The sequence below is a fragment of the Balaenoptera borealis genome (assembly GCF_965194805.1).
Source record: "Balaenoptera borealis genome assembly, chromosome: 4".
NCBI lineage: Eukaryota > Metazoa > Chordata > Mammalia > Artiodactyla > Balaenopteridae > Balaenoptera > Balaenoptera borealis.
Window position 1 is genome coordinate 28,287,145 of NC_138861.1, and position 17,306 is coordinate 28,304,450.

General features: G+C 35.5%; 1 protein-coding gene across 2 annotated transcripts in view; it reads left to right on the forward strand.

Moving 5' to 3' along the window:
• Positions 1-17,306, forward strand: part of MTTP (microsomal triglyceride transfer protein) — a 56,403-nt gene that overhangs the window by 405 nt on the left and 38,692 nt on the right. The window contains exons 1-4 of one of the 2 annotated variants that reach the window (XM_082390979.1): positions 576-673; positions 9,286-9,443; positions 15,200-15,387; positions 16,866-17,009. In XM_082390979.1, coding sequence (XP_082247105.1) covers positions 9,383-9,443; positions 15,200-15,387; positions 16,866-17,009 — 393 coding nt within the window. In that variant the 5' untranslated portion in view covers positions 576-673; positions 9,286-9,382. Of the gene's footprint in view, positions 1-575; positions 674-9,284; positions 9,444-15,199; positions 15,388-16,865; positions 17,010-17,306 lie in introns of those variants that run through there. The other variant, XM_082390980.1, reaches the window with a different exon arrangement.

Consider the following 17,306-nt stretch of genomic DNA (forward strand, 5'->3'; position numbering starts at 1 on the left):
TTCCACTTAAAGGCAAGGTTATACCTGTGGCATATATTCACTCATATTTCTGTGGGGATGGCGGGGGATGTTAAGACATTACTACTCTTAAAAATTACAAGTGCGAGATACTGATGAAGGGCTCTTAATTCTTCTGTGTTGGAGATGAAAGCATCTCTTGCCTAAACTATTTGTAACTAATACAGAAGAAGGTTGTCAGTAGCACATGATTTCACACAACTCAAATAGAAAATCAAATTTTAAAAGTGAGTCAAACTCCCAATAAGATGCGTGTAAACCTGGAATGTTTAAGGTTTTTCTTGCTTACAACCGCAAGTCTTACTCTCCATTCATTTCTTGAGCGGTTTTTCATATGCTGTTTTGCAAAACATCAGGTGACATTTCATTGTTTATAATACCTGACCTTATGAAATCTTTTTGCTATATATAGATCAAGTCAACTGAGGGAGGGCTGAAACATAATCCGGTATATTGTCATTTTCTATTTAGTTTTTAATTTGGTCCTCCTTTGTTTTGTTTTGTTTTGTTTTATTTATTTATTTTTTTGGCTGTGCCTTGCTGCATGTGGGAGCCTAGTTCCCCAACAAGGGATCGAACCCTCGGGCCCTGCAATGGAAGGGCAGAGTCTTAGCCAGTGGACCACCGGGAAAGTCCCTGCTCCTACTTCTACAAGGTGATTATTGCAGAATTTGAAGATAAGAATGTTGTTTGACTCAATGAATAGAAGACTGCCATCTCAGTATGGAAAGAACTCTGAAGTAAATTATTCTTGATATTTGAAAACATCTTAACATGTTTAAAGGTTTCAGTGAACAGAAAATTAAATTCTGAATTTGAGTTTTCTTAAAGAATTGAGGTTTCCCTAAATTTAGTTACAAAACGGAAGTCACTCTTGCTTTAAACCATCAAATTTTACTTGAAAAACTATGTCAGCTGTAACATGGTTGTAAGCCATGTCTGTTTCTTCATTATCTCCAGTCCAAAAGGTCTTTTAACTAAGCATTGGCAGAGAAGTCTGGATCCATTTCTGATCTGTTAGTAGGGCATCTTTTTTCAGCTGCCTCCATATCAGGCCAACGAGTAGCTGAGGGAGGATTAGTAATTGGATATGTAGCCCTTCACATGTAGGTCATTAAACTCAGGCTGGCCATAGTGATGTGCCAGAACTTTCAACAGCTGTTCAGTTGCCCCTCAGGGATCTGTTTTATGAATAATTATATATTTTTTTCAGCGTTAATACCTGATATCCTTAGATATTTAAAACAAAAATTTTAAGTTACTTTAAAAACCCTCATATTTTAACAGTGGGGTCAATGTTTTCTTTTGAGATAGCCATTTAACTTTATAATCATAGGGTGCGAAATTTAAAATGATTCTAGTATCAATCCAAACCAAGCACCAGCAAAAAATGGACAATTTAACCAAAGATATAGAAAGCATTCAGAAAATATAGGAAGGTAAAAATCATAATATGAAATAATCTTATTTTCATTGATTTGTAAAATTCGTGTTTAATTTGACATATTCATTGAGTTCCATTTTTTTTGTTTGTTTTAGTACTGTTGATACAAAGATAACTAAATAATGATCTCTGTTCTTGAGGAATCCCTAGTCTAGTGGGAGAGCCAGTGTTACATATCATACAACATATAATGTACTTGAGATGCCTGTACATGGAAAGGAGCAACTAAATGTTCCTGGAGGTGGGGGACATAGTTTCAGAAATTGAATAATTTGCTCTATCTTGGAAAGTAAATAGGAGTTTTCCAGAGATCAAGAAGGGAAAATTTATATACTGGGAAATTAAATTAAATATTGGGAATAGTGAAAGCAAAGACATGTCATAGTTTGTTACATGACTGATAAGCTGTGGGTAGGATGAGAAAGAAAGAGGAAAGAATAACCCTAAGAGTTTTTCTAATTTGGACAACTGTAGGAATGTAGTTCTGTTAACTGGGTCATTTGGAGAATAGTGGAAGAAAATTAGGTTTTGGAAAAATTAGTTTGGTTTTGAATATGTGGGTTCTGGGGAGTCTGCAGAACATCTAGGAAGAAACAGATCTAGAAATTATCAGCACATATTTAGTACTTTAAGCCAACACAAGAGGTTGAGATCAGAGATGCTAGACCATGGGTTACAAACCTATCATATCAATTAGGACTAGAGGGTAAATGAGGGGAGCTATCTAGGAGAACAGTGTCACAAACCTGAGAGCATATTCTCTGTTTAATCAGGGTACAAGTTCCAAGTAGTAAGCCTAATGACATCAGATCTCAATTTTTTTAACAGCAGCCAGAAATCTGGATTTTTACGTGAAATCTGATTTTTAAGTGTTGGCAACTATTTTGTTTGTTTTTAAGTACGGAGCAGGCTAAACAAAACATGTCTTGGACCACAATCAGACAATTGGCAGCCAGTTTGTTAAATTAGACTGTAGATTGTAGTACAGATAAAAACAGAGTTTTAGGACACAAAAATGTGGTAATAAATAAAATATGAGATCCTCTAAGATGCTTGGCCTGAAAACATAGGGCAGTCATCACAAGTTATTTTAAGCCGAGTTCTGATGTTTTATTAAGTCTGAGAGTACTCTTCATCAGGTTGGGGAGGTCTGGAAATAGAGTTACACTTGTGGGTAATTAATCTGAGGCTAAGAAAGCCAAAAAGAACCTAATTTCTTTTAAATGATGTGAAAGGTATCTAAAATCAACCTATCATCTATAATCATTTCAACTTGCATTTGGATTGCCTTCAAAAATATAGAAAAAGTTTTTTAAAATGTTTTAAAAAATGCCTTATTCCCCCCTCTTAAGTTATTGAAGACTCTAGGAAGATGACTATGGAGACAGTGTAGTCTGAATCTCCTCATAAAACAGGTAGAACATCTAGGATAGCAAAACGACGCTAATTACAAGAACAAATCATGGCTACAACAAGAAAGAGTCCTTATAAAGCTCAAACTATGAACAGGTGGGAGCAAACCACCAACTTAGTATCAGCATCTGTGTAAGAGGAAATAGTGGGAAGACAACAGAGCAGCTGAAGGCCATGAGAATGGGAGGACTTCAAACTGCCAACAGGTATTCACTGAAAAGCAAGGGAGATCGATGTGAGATTCGCAGTAAAACTGACAGACTCTAATTTCAGAGTGAATACAAAAGTATGAACAGGAAGGTCTGGAAGTGCTTGTGGGGTGTGAGGGTCCAAGAACTCTCAAAACCTAATGAACCTGAAAAAAAGCCCAACACTAAGAAGAAACTTCTGGGAGTAGAATCCAAATTGAACAGGACAGGGACAACAGAGGCAAAGAAAAAAGGTCCAGATAAAAGTGGGAGAAAAGAAGAGGAGACGGAGCTAAGAAATGACCAGGATATGTAGGTGTCATTTTATGAAAACATCAGAAAACGAAGCTCTGGAAGCTAGAAAAGCTATTCTAACCACTTCTGTCTCTTACATGTATAGAATAACTTATTTAGCCTAAAAACATGCCATGAAAAGAATCGTAATTGAATCCTATTTAAAGCTGTTATAATAAAAAAGAGAATATGAAGCAGAAAAAAAGATGAAAACTCTAACCCAATATTTCAAAATGAGAAATTTTTTAAATGCTAGGAGATAGAACAACATAAAACAGAAAAACTCAGAAATAAAGTGACTGGAAAAAAGATTTGGATAGCAGTAACAAATCAGAAAAGAATATGAAATATAAAAAGTACACATATATATTTAACATCATACTGGAAGTGTGAGCTAGTGCAATAAGAAGAAAAGGAAATAAAAGGAAGAAGTAAAACTGTTCTCAGGTGACATGATTGTCTATGAAAAACATCCCCCCAAAATCAACCAAAAAACCCCTCATGGAATTAATAAGTGATTATAGCAAGGTCACAGGTGACAAGGTTAACATACAAAAGTCAATTGATTTCCTATCTACTAGCAACGAACAATTGGAACTTAAAATTCAAGAAAACATTAGCAACAAAAAGAAAGGTATAAGTCTAACAAAATATGTACAGTATCTATATGAGTGAAACTACAAAACTCTGATGAAGGAAATAAAGATCTAAATAAATAAAAGATACCTGTGTTCATGGATTAAAAGACTCAATATTGTATGGACAAGCACACTTTGTGCTCAGATCTTGGTTTCTAATACCATTCTTCAGTAAAAGGAGCCACTTGGAGAAAGGGCTGATTCTAGGATTGGGGTGAAAACATACAAGATGAGCCTGGAGCATCTTGTAGTGCCAGAAATGAAGGAAATGCTTAAACAGACACACACACACGGATGGGGTATGTCAAAGGAACACAGGAGCCAACTGAAAGAGCTCCCGATGGCTAAAGCTGGAAAAATTGTAAATTTAAAAGTAGTATTAGATTATAACCCCAAATATAAAATAAATAGTCATGTGCTTATACAGCTATAAATGATAAATAAATGGGGGAGAAGAGACAAACCTCTCATGCAGAGAAATTCCAAATAATTTATATAGATGCTCCACCTTCAAGGAGGAGCAACATAATTCCCTACTCCGTAAGTACGGGCTGCTCCTAGTACTTTCTTCCAAAGAGTACAGTATGGAAAAGAAGGTAAAAAAAACAGTAAGTTTACAGTGGAGAAACCTGACGACACTTGTGAGCCAGGTGATCAAGGTCAACATCAACAATGATAAATCACATTGATAGTATGTACTTTTGATATAGTGTGATGAAAATGGGACCTCTGGGGTCTTCCTCCAAACCTACAAGCCCGCTCAAATCATGAGAAAAGCATTCCACAAACTCCAATAAAGGAGCATACTGCAAAACACCTGACCTGATCCTGCAGAACACTTCGAAGCTGTCAATGTCATCAAAAATGAGGAAAATCTTTATATGTGGAATCTTAAAAAAAGGAGTACAAATGAACTTATCTACAAAACAGGAATAGAGTTGCAGATATAGAAAACAAACTTATGGTTATCAGGGGGTAAGGGGCAGGGAGGGATAAACTGGAAGATTGGGATTGACATATACACACTACTATATATAAAATAGATAACCAATAAGGGCCTACTGTATAGCACAGGGAACTCTACTCAGTACTCTGTAATAGCCTATATGGGAATAGAATCTAAAAAAGAGTGGATATATGTATGTGTATAACAGATTCACTTTGCTGTACACCTGAAATTAAGACAACATTGTATATCAACTATACTCCAATAAAAAAAATTTTTTTTAATGAGGGAAATCACAGAAACTGTCATGACAACTAATTTTAATGTAACCTGGGTGGGATCTTGGAACAGGAAAAAAAAAGCATTAGATTAAAACTAAGGAAATCTAAATAAAGTAAGGATTTTAGTTAATATGTGAATTATTAATAAATATACCACACTAATGTAAGATATTAATAATGAGGACAACTGGGTGCAGTCTATATGGGAAACCTCTGGAATGTCTTAGTAAATAAAATGATTCTGATCAAAATTTAAGTTTGTTTTCTTTACAACAGTTCATTGAAAGAAAGCCATCAATTTTCTCCTTTAAATGCTAGAAATTCGGTTTTATGCTGCCAAAATTAGTGTAAAGTTAGACTCCTCTTAGGGTGACTATTATTGACCCATAAGGATTTTTTTGGTTGTTGTCAAATACATGTGTGTGGAGGGGTGGGAGGTGGAGGTAAAGTTTGGTTAATAACTCCATTATGGAAAATGACTATCCTTTTTGGAGAGTCTTAGATTCCAAACTTTTCAAACCTAAGTCTTGTTTACTCTTTCTAAGGAAAGGCACTTAGTGCATTTGTATTTTCTCAAAGTGAATTCTTAAACAATACCTTAAAAAATAGTATATGTATTCTGTAATTTTTGCCTTGGCATGAAAGAGAGCATCACATCATAAGAATACAGTCCCATAAATTGGGAGATTGGGATTGACATATACACATTATTATATATAAAGTAGATAACTAATAAAGACCTACTGCATAGCACAGGGAACTCTATGCAATACTCTGTAATGACCTATATGGGAAAAGGATGTAAAAAAGAGTGGATATATGTGTATGTGTAACTGATTCACTTTGCTGTACACCTGAAACTAACACAACATTGTAAATCAACTATACTCCAATGAAAATTAAGAAAAAACCAAACAAACAAATAAATTGAGAGAATATTAACTGACAAAAGGCAAAAAAAAAAAAAAAAAAATACTGCCCTCTCTCAGTATCCATGTGAGACTGGTTCCAGGACCCCCGCTGTTACCAAACTGCGGATGCTCAAGTCCCTTACAGTTTGCCCCTCCTGGGTATCCCCTGGTTCCGCATCTGCTGATACAGAAGGCTGACTGTATTCTTAACCTGCCAAAAATATTTTTTCAGGATTCCTTGAAAATGCTAACTCCCTCATTGAATTGAAAACACTATTAGACTTTATTATGACCGCTTAGGGATAACTTGAAGAGTCCCTCTAAGAATTTTTTTTTCATTAATGTGCTTCTTTCTGGAACAGAGTAAAGTGTTCTTATGTTATAAAGACTTTTTTTTTTTTGTCTATAGCTATCATACATTCTGACTTACTATATATAATAGGTTAATACCTTTCCTTCTAACCTTCAGTGGGGTGAAGTTCATTTATCTTCTAATCTAGGAAATGAGTTAACTCCTAACAACCTCTGATACTCAACAGAAACACTACTGTACTTTGGAATCAGTCAGCCGTCTTTATTTCATAGTCTCTTAATATTACTGCAAAATAGTAGTATAGCAAATATTCCACAGTGTCATGTACTTACCAACGGAATTTCATTGCAATAGCATTGTTTTAAAATCTGTTATTTGATTTTGACCTGGCTAGCACAGATCAATTTTTTCCCCTGGAACAATCTGTTCAGCCTGGAACATCTAACCACAGCAATCAAGTGCTCTTTTAGCCTCCATACAAAAGTGTGATGAACCTTCTAAAAGAGAGCCCCAATTAATAATTCTATGTCATCCATAAGAAATCAATTTTTTCTACCTCCTATCTCTAATATTTTTTAAGGAGAATATTGGATCTAGGTCTCAAGGCTTGTTTTTCTATGGTCCCTAAATCATTTTACTAAATAAATCTGAATATCATTTTGCTAACATGTGAAATGATTGTTGTTAGGATATACTACAAAATGTTCAGTGCTTAGCATAGTGTATTGTACATAGTAATTGTTCCATAGATGGCAGCTCTTATTTTTGTATTGTGCTGTGCTTCTGTCCTGCTTCACATGCCATGTAAATAGCTGATTTACTTGTGATGCGATTTGGAGGTATCTCCCACATATATTGTACAATGTTTGCTCTGCTTGATTAACAGAGCAACCAAGGAGAATGCCTCTCCTTTGGTACCCAGAATTCACTGAATATGAAGACTTTGACATTCTTATTTCTTCTCTGTGAAACAATCTTAAGAAGTCTTTCAAATGTCTTTGTAAAAAGTTACAAGCAAAATATAAAAGGATGATGGTTTTTATTACCAAGAGAAGCAGCCATATTTGAACACCCTATGTTGAAATGACAACTTAATACAGTGACTCATAGGAGCTTTCTAGTGAAAAGCAAATGCTCAATGAAACAGATTTTGTTAGGCAATAGTGATATGCCTTTTACTGGTTGGATTCTGGTAAATGCCTGACAACGAACAGTCCTTTGCCCAAATAGACATGTATCATGCACCACATGGTCTAACCACAAACATGTAGCTGTGAGCCTCAAATGGAAATACAAAGTTCTCATAAGATTCAAACTAGTCCTTAATTTAAATAAATAAGTATGTAAAGTTTAAGTAACTATAGTGGCTTCATGTCACTATGTATGTAATGCAGAAATTGTGGGAATACATAGAAATCTATTCAAATGTAAAGCAATAAAGCACTTTTACATTATCTTGTATTTATAATACCTACTATTCATAAAAACTTATATTTCTTCAACAGTTATTTTTCTAAGAATAGCCTTTTCTATTTACCCCAGGTAACCAAATATTTTATTTTTGTATAGGTATTTTAGCCATGATTTATATATAAAACATGATAAGAAATGAAGTTCTAATCTCAATAGATGATAAAGACAAACAATTTTCACATTTCAGTTCTTTATACAAAAATATATTTCAAGAGGAAATATGCTTAACTGTGAGATTTTTAAATTTTAGATTTCATCTTGTGGCCCTGTCTATAAAGTTGACTGTCTTTTACCTGGGTTGTCTAGAAGATTTAAGCTTAAGGTTAGGATTCTAGAAAAGGGTTTGGAGAGAGATGAGGGTAGATTTAGGAACCCATTTTATGCTTAAACACGGCCATAAGTATTTTCAAGTTCATTCAAAAAAGCCCTCGCCAGCACTTTATTCCTTCCCTTGCCAAAACATCCCCACGTGCCCCCGCAAACCACCTCATTTTAGTAGGTTTTATTCATATCAGGTTTATCTTGCACAAGTTTACAAGGACAGAGTCGGTTTAGTTAGTGTGGCCTTAGCCATACTAGGGTATTCACTTTAACTCTAGAGAAGCGTCGTAATTAATTTTCTGTAGCAAAAGTGTTAAGGGCTGGAATCCCCGCTCTGAGTTTCTTCTTAGAAATGGGATTCAGAAAGCACAGGGGACTCCATCCCACCATTCTGGGGACTCAGACAAATGTTTCTTGTCATAGATATAGCTAGAGGTCTATTATGATAAACTCAGTTGCCTGCTAGTAAGTTAATGGTAGACAATGCTGACTCACACATAAGGAGAACCATCTAGGTTTCAGAACTGAATGTTTTATCTAACATTATTTTGAAGTGATTGGTGGTGGTACAAGTTAAAATTTTAAAATTTAAATTCTAAAATTCAGAGTGATTTTTTAATAATAGCATACACATGGTATAAAAATATTCAGATGACCATACAAGACAATAAAATTCAAATTTATCTGAGTTTGCAAATCCTCACCATCGTCCCACATAAAGTGGTAAATGTGAAGACAGGCATTTAATGTTATAGGCATGATGATAATTATGTACTGAGCAGAAAAGTATCACCACCAGTTTTCCTTGAATGCCCCTCAGTACTTCTAAATTTATAGGATGGTAGACTGGTTTAGTTTAGCTCTCAAAAGTGAAAATTTTCTTGATTTTTCTTATTGAGTAAAAAATAAATAAAAAGAGTGAGAGACTGAAAACTACAGCCCACCTAAGTTTAATCATTAATAGTGAGCCCTTCTGTGAACTTAGGTCCTGATTTCGGAGTTTGGAATCTGACCTTTCCCCCAAAGATAACCATTATTGTTGCAGGTTCTGAGGAGGGTCACTCCCTCGCTGCCACTGGAAGAGTCCACTTCTCAGTGACTCCTAACTGGGAACTGGATGCATTAGAGGGCAGCTAGTCAATATGATTCTTCTTGCTGTGTTTTTTCTCTGCTTCATTTCATCATATTCAGCTTCTGTTAAAGGTAAGTTTGTGTTGCTTTCTGCTAAACTTTAATTTTAATCGTTGAGGGAGAAAAGTGTGTGTGTGTGTGCGTGTGTGTGTAGTGAAAGAATTCCTAACTAAGCGGTCTTCAAAACCATGTAACTTTGGAATGTTGGTGAAGGCATGACTGGGTTGGAATGAAAAGCAAATTCAAATTCGTACATAAAGAAAACAGAGGTTCCTTTTAGTTTCAGTCCCTCAGACTAGCATGCTTCTTGCTTCATTCTCTCATTCATGGTTTATTTTTAAAAGGGAGAAAAAAGACGCCAACTATTGTTACCTGCTGCTGTTGGTCACTCAATGAATGCAGCGCCTTCATTTGAATTGTAAAAGTAGATTTTAAAAAACCAGTTCTTAAATTTCCTTCTAGTTGCCTAGCAATGTGGTATCAAGAAGAATTAGACCCAATGAAAAAGGCATTTCACTTGCCAAAGGATTATGAATGAAATGGTAAAGGCTGTATTTAATTCCATTACCATTCAGAAGTGATAGGACTATCAGACTTGGTGAATTACAGAAAATAAAACTACATGACATAGATTTAAGAAGTAACACTTATCTTTGGAAAAATAGCGTTGCTCATTATAGTTTCTATTTTAAGATAAAATTGATTAAAAAACACATGAATTGATAACCTTCAGAGCAAACATTTTGAGTAATGATTTTAAAAAGCTGTATGAAATGTATGAATATGGAATCTTGTTTTAAATCATCTAGTTTATGCATGCCTTGAATTTCTAGATGTTGCACCTGTAGAATCATCACTTTTTAGACTCTCTTAAGAGGACTCACTGTCAAAGCCAGTTGGCCTAAGAAAAAACTTAGCATGATAGGGTCCAATTTTAATAACTGTGTGCTCTTAGTAAGTGATAAAAAGTAATTCACCTGTAAACTTTTAAAAGCCTTTTGGGATAACTATGGCTTTTTTTCATAAGGTAAAGTTTGTCTCAAGATTTTTTGCACAGAAAATTTCCACATGAGGAAAAGAGACAATCTTTGCTATTGGAGCAATAAAAGGGGCGGGGGGGGGGTTAAATTATTTCACCTAAGCAAATCACACTTTAGGTTCTTGAACTAAAGATAGTATATATTTTTTTACCAGATTCTAAAATGTTCAGTATTTAAAGATACAGTCCTTACTTGGATGAAAAGAAATTTTAATGAGAAAAAAGTAAAGGTTTGTAAATCATATCTGACAGAGAATTGCTATATAGAGAGCTTACATTTTATTATCTGTCAAATAAACTGTTGAATATTGGAAATATGAATGATTCATACACCATGAGATCAAACCAATACCATGATTATTTTGAGAAAAATAATTGAGGTGTGGTAGTTATTGTGAGCTTCTCTTTTTTCCTCCCATCCTACAAATGAGAACATTGGATAACTTGGTGTTTTCAAATACAAATGAGAACATTGGATAACTTGATGTTTTCAAATACATGCACTTATAAAGATTTAAACACACACACACAGAGCAATGACATACAGGGAAATATGACTTAGAACATAACAGATAGCTACAGTTTTTTGTGTGTAAGTTCAGTGGCAAATCCAGAATTTTAGAACCTGAAGCTTATGCAATTTAGGCTCCATCTTTGAGAAAAAAATACCTACTTTTTTACAAAAATATCCTACTTTTGCAAATGTTACTGAAAAAAAGATATGGCATGTGTACACAACGCTAGGGTCCCCTTCCAAGATCTTGGAAGAAGCCTGGGTAAGTGAGGGCTCCAATGCTTAAGCGTTATTAGCATCATGGTATAAGCTGCTTATGCCACATACCATGAATAAAAAGTACAGGACTTGACAGCTCTCTCTTACCCAGATGGAGTAACTTTTTGTATTATAGTACCATGGTTTAATTATAGATTCCTTGCCCTTTGCAATGATTGACATTTAATAAGCGAACTACATGTGAAGAGTTTACTTTAAAATCAGGCCATTATAAATTTTGAGATGTTATGCATCACTTCAAAACTCATCTCAAATTTAATTCTCAATGCAACTATTTAGCAAATCCCCAGATCTGGGTGGATGTTGAGAGAGGTTGGACCATTAAGAGGATGGAGGAGGGGTTTAGAATTAGAATGGAAAAGGGTCTATTTAGAAAAGATATGCTGATATGCTGACTGAATGTTTGGAAGACTCAGGTTTCCCCTACTTTTTCTGAATCACATTTTGTAATGGTGGGTCCATTCTCAGTGCCTTCTTTGGGTTTTCTTTATAGTGATTTTCCTTTTGATAACCTGCCCATACACTTTCTATTTAATCTTGTTACCTCTAAACCTGAACTGCTCCTTCACTCCCAGTCTTTCTCTCAGTCTCTGGCCCTACCATGCTTTTCAGTTCATTCACAATAATCATCTTCCATATTTTCTCCCTTATCCTTCATCCTACTCGTTTATTTCCGGCCTTCTAGTCTTCTGTTGGATTCGTAAATCCCATTACCTATCTTCCTTATCACCAACGCAGGTCTCTTCAAGCCTCACCTTTATTAACTTATCTCTATTTTGTCTTTTTGCTTAAGTCAATGAACTATTATATTGATCTAAGTTTAATTAAAGAATATTTGAAGATATTTCTTAAAAAGTTCAAAATTAGGAGTTTTGTTCCTTTTACATGACTAAAAATTTCACTTGAAGGGGCACCTTGAAGAGGTACTGACTCCTTTTGGGGCTAAAATTGATTTCTCATTTAATCTACCATCAGTTCCAGTTGCCATTCTGCATACTCTACAGAGCAACACCCTAAGACAGAAATTCAGTCACCAATATAAATGGGACATGCCCCCACTGCCCAGTATTGCCGGGTGTCTGAATAACAGAAACAGAAATATCAATAATTATCAAAGAGGAAAGGATAAAAGGGACAACACTTCAGCACCGTCAGCACTTATTTAAACCATTTTAGGCTTTATCTCCTGTTGAAAGAGGTAAGAAAAAGTTCTAGGAGAACAAAACCCAGTCTTTCCTGTGCTTTATCACTTCCAAATCATAGTCAGGAACTGATATATATTGTCGCTTTTCACATTCTTCTGACCAGTCAAGTAAAAGAAAAAAGAAAAAAAAAAAAAAAGAACAACATGATAGTTTGGAAAGCTTTGGAATTAAAGAGAGGCTACTTAACTGCAAACTTTTCATAGCTATTTTAATCAGAAGATACCTTCAGGTAGTCCACAAAACTTGAATTTTAGCATATTCCAACATCAAATTCTGCATTATATCTGCTATGTTGGATTAAACGTGGAGTCAGCTTTTTTCAGCTGCCATATACTGCTTACCTTTCAGACTTACTGTGAGGATTAGATAAGACAACATGTATTTCCTTTTTGCCCTACGTGGAATTTGATAGGTGTCATAAAAAGAAGGCCTCTTTGACAAAAATATCTTCCTGGTCGGAAAGCCAGTGTTTGACCCTGCAGCAGTGTCCCTAGTTAAAATGCAGAAGAGGTGGAGATCGGGGAGGCTAGAGGGAGTCCCAGACTTCATCTCCTGCAAGGTTTCTCCTGACTTTGTCTGCCTTCTGTATGTCATACCTGAGGTTCTGCCTGACTTGGTGTTTGGACACAGCCTGCTTTTGTGTACACACTTGGAGACCCTTCCTACACTTCCTTCTCCTGGCTTTTCTTGATTCCTATTAAACTCCTTATTCCCTTTCTTTGAAGGTTTGTCAGATCATGTATAACTTCACCGCGCGAAACTCTCCAGTGGCTCCCCATCTCACTCAATCAAATTCTAAATCTATGCAAATGTCCCCCCAAGTCTCCCAGCCACCCATGGGTACCTATTTGACCTCATCTCCTTCTGCTATGTCTTTCACTTAGCCAATCCCAGCCTCTTTGGCCTCCTTGCTGTTTCTCCATTACACCTGCACGAACTCTCCTCAGGGCCTTTGAACTTGTTACTCCCTCTGTGGAGGGGCGGGGGGTGGGTAGGAATGCGGGGAAAGAGGGTAGGGGGATGCTCTTTCCACAGATATCCATGTGGCTAGCCTAGAGTATTTGCCCGGAATATTACCTTCTCACAAAGCTCTTTCCCTTAGCTTCCCAGTTCCCTTTCCTGTTTCATTTGTCTTCATTAGCACTTCTAACATACTTTATAATTTGTTTATGTACTTGCTTTTTTAATCTCCCATCCCTTCCTCATTTAAAGGTAAACTCCACAAAGGTAGAAATTTTGTCTGCTTGTTAACTGGTATAGCCCCAGAGCCTAGAAAAGTGCCTACTACCCAGTAGGTGCTCAGTACATCCTTGGTGAATGAAAGAATGAATGAATGAATTCCTAGCTCACTCCCCAGGAATGGAAGAGTTCAACCTAAAGGTTTATATGTGTATAGTGTAGGTAAGAGCATGGTCTCTAGATCCAGACAGGGTGTTAGAGGCTCCGCCACTGATTTCCTGGGTGATCTGGGTAAATTGTATAATCTCTGTGTCCCTCGATTTCTTCATCTATAAAATCAGGCTAATAATAGTACCTACCCCATTAGGTTTTTGTGAAGATTAAATAAGTTAATGTGTATAAAACACTTAGAACAGTTTATTAGAGACAATGTATTTGACTTTTTTTTCCTCTGGACAGTAAGCGCCATAGTAGATGATAGAGACAGTAAATAGTAAAGACTTTTCAGAGGTTTTCTAATTTCTGGCTTTCCAAGTAATTTCACTTCCTTTCTCAGCTGCCTCACTTCTGTCCTAGTCATCTCAACCTCCTTTCCTGTCCCTCTCCCACGTGCATAAGTCCTGAGGGAAAAAAAGTTATGGTTCCCTATTATAGTTAACTAGGCAATGCTACCCTGTTAGCACTGAGGAAAAATGTATACTGAAATCGTTTTTTTACTATCTCCTGAGAGCTATGGATAGAAAACATACAAAGACTTTGTATGACCATAAACTGCAAGTCATCTCTGGGAAAGACTTGATCCTACTCTTTTACATTTCTTTGGGTTAAGATAAACTGACTTGGAGAGTATGTGAACTCCTCCATATATCAATTTTTTTTGGTCATAATACTGACTTGTATATTATTTGACATTAAATTGTCCCTGCCAGGTTAAAGACTGTGCTAGGATTTTATGTAGGAAAACATTGTTTCATTCAGGAATAGCTAATTTAAATTTACATATGTGTAGCCTTGAAATGTATATTCATACTAAAAGTTTACTAATTAAATTAATAGGATAAATTACGTTAGAGGGTTATTCTTTAAATACTCAAAATATCCAGTGTAAGGGACTGCTTTCTAACTACTAAAATTACTTTGGCTTTGATCTGTTGTATTTAAATGGTATGTTAATAACAAATGTTTTTTATTAAATTATAAAGCAATCTCTGGCTGAATCTCTACTTGAAATCATATTCATTATACCTCAGTAAAGCTGGGGTGGGGGGCAGGGAAGAAATCATATTCATATAATTTAAAGCAATACAATGGTATTTCTTTAAAAAATTTAGTTCAACCAGGGCAATATTTAGATAATCTGATTACTGATTAAGAATACAAACTAAGGTTTTCTGAAATGGAAGCTTATTTCTTTGTTAGTTGTGGTTTTTGTTGTTGTTCAAGCCAATAATTTCAGCAGATGGAGAAGTAGAACCATGTTTCACTTAGCAAAAATTTACTTCCATTAGCAAACATAAGCTCCCACTGTGTACCACTGTGATAGATGGCACAGTCCCTGGCCTGATGGGTGCCTTACAACTAAGACTTGACTTGTGTCACTATCTTTATGCAGGTCACACAACTGGTCTCTCATTAAATAATGACCGACTATACAAACTCACATACTCCACTGAAGTTTTTCTTGATCGGGGCAAAGGAAACCTCCAAGACAGCGTGGGCTACCGAATTTCATCCAACGTGGATGTTGTCTTACTGTGGAGGAGTCCTGATGGTGATGACGACCAACTGATCCAGATTATGGTGGGCATTTTCTACCAGAGAGATGCAAAGATTAGATGTCAGCAGTCTTTGAGAAGTGTACCATTCAACAGCACTTGTTTGTACTCTTGGTCATATAGTCATTGAATTTGTTATCCATCACTAAAATAAGTAGAGGTACAATTTTGAAGTTTTTGCTAACCAAAAGTGATCTGATCTTTCCAAATTGTTGATGCAGGCAGACGAAGGTGTATACGGGTGAGTAACTGAAGTATGATGTCCAGTTCTATATGTCATATTAATAAGCACATTAAACTAGAATCCATTTGAAGTGTTCTGAAACTAAGGAGTCTAGAATCCATGTTATGTGTAAAGCAATCGAGACCACTCTAACTGAAGGAGGAGATAAATTGTGACCTTCCAATTTTTCTGAGTTCCTTGATCCAACAGGTAAAATTACCAATGAGGGAGTAAACCTATTCTGCATTCTTCTTGAGGACAGAACGAGGTGCTCCCCTGAATGGCAGTGTTTGGTCCGTTATGATGCTTTAGATTTATGTGTTGACAAAGAGGTTCAAATTATATGGCCTCTGGGGCCTGTTCCAGTTTCAATATATGGTGAGCCCACACTTGCTTTTCAAGGACCTAAAGGCAATAGTTTCTCCAGTATAGTAAGTTCTCCTTCTACATGTCAGTGTGAAACAGGTACACAGGACCAAGATTTGCTTCATTGTCACTGATAAGTAGTTACTGATATACTTTATAATGAGGTGTCACTGCAATACGTTTATCAAGTGATCTTTGCTTCTTTGGTTGTCTCTAATAGCTGTGTGTGTTTTCCAAGTCGGATCAAAATTTTATCATCCACCTCACTAAGCCATTTCTCAATAGAACAGTATTTTGCAGAAAACATTCTGTACCTCTTTGTTCAGTAATCAGACTGTTCATTTTAATTTTGTATGTACAAATAAAGTACAGTGGGCAGGATTCCTTTCAAAAAAATTGTACAGAAAGTGAAGAGAGCAGGCAGACAGCAGCAGTTCAAAACAAATGGAGAGTGACAATGACATAAAAGAGCTATCTTCTAGCCACAATTATTGTAGACCTGAAGTCAAAGATTTCTTTTTTTTTTTAATTTTTAAAAATTTTTATTGGAGTATAGTTGATTTAAAATGTTGTATTAGTTTCAGGTGTACAGCAAAGTGAATCAGTTATACATATACATATATCTACTCTTTTTAAAAAAAATTTTTCCCATATAGGCCATTACAGAGTATTGAGTAGAGTTGAAGTCACAGATTTCCTTGATGTCAGTATTTTTACCTAATTCAAAAATCTAATTTTTAATACCTTCTCCATTCTTTTAAAGTTGATAGTTAGGTCCTACGAATCATGAATTGAGAATGACAGAAGAAATTATGACCAACCTCGTTTATTGCTTTACCATTTTACTTTCTAGGAGACTCTGATGGAAACAGACATAGGAAGTTTTTCTAATAGGTTTCTTTCCATGATTCCAGATAAAAGATGTAAATGTCGAAAATGTGAATCAACAGAGAGGAGAGAAGAGCATTTTCAAAGGAAAAAAGCCATCCCAAATCATAAGAAAGGAAAACTTGGAAGCTCTGCAAAGACCTGTGCTCCTTCACCTAGTTCATGGAAAGGTAAAAGTGATTTTTGGAGTTCCACATTGTTTTTTCCAACTTCATATTTTTCTCTCCTTCAGTAGATATTATTTTAGGTGATCATGGTGTTGCTACTTTTATGGAAAATGGAATTTTTCAAGAACTAATAAACAGAAGTTGCAAATTAAATGTTTCAGAAGTAAATCAAGGCATTGGATTCACTTATATTTTATAATTAAAAGGTACATTCCTTATTAAATTAGGAAGAATTCAAAAGATATTGTAACACAATAGGTCATCAGAGATGATTGGATAAATTCAGGAAAGTAGACAAAT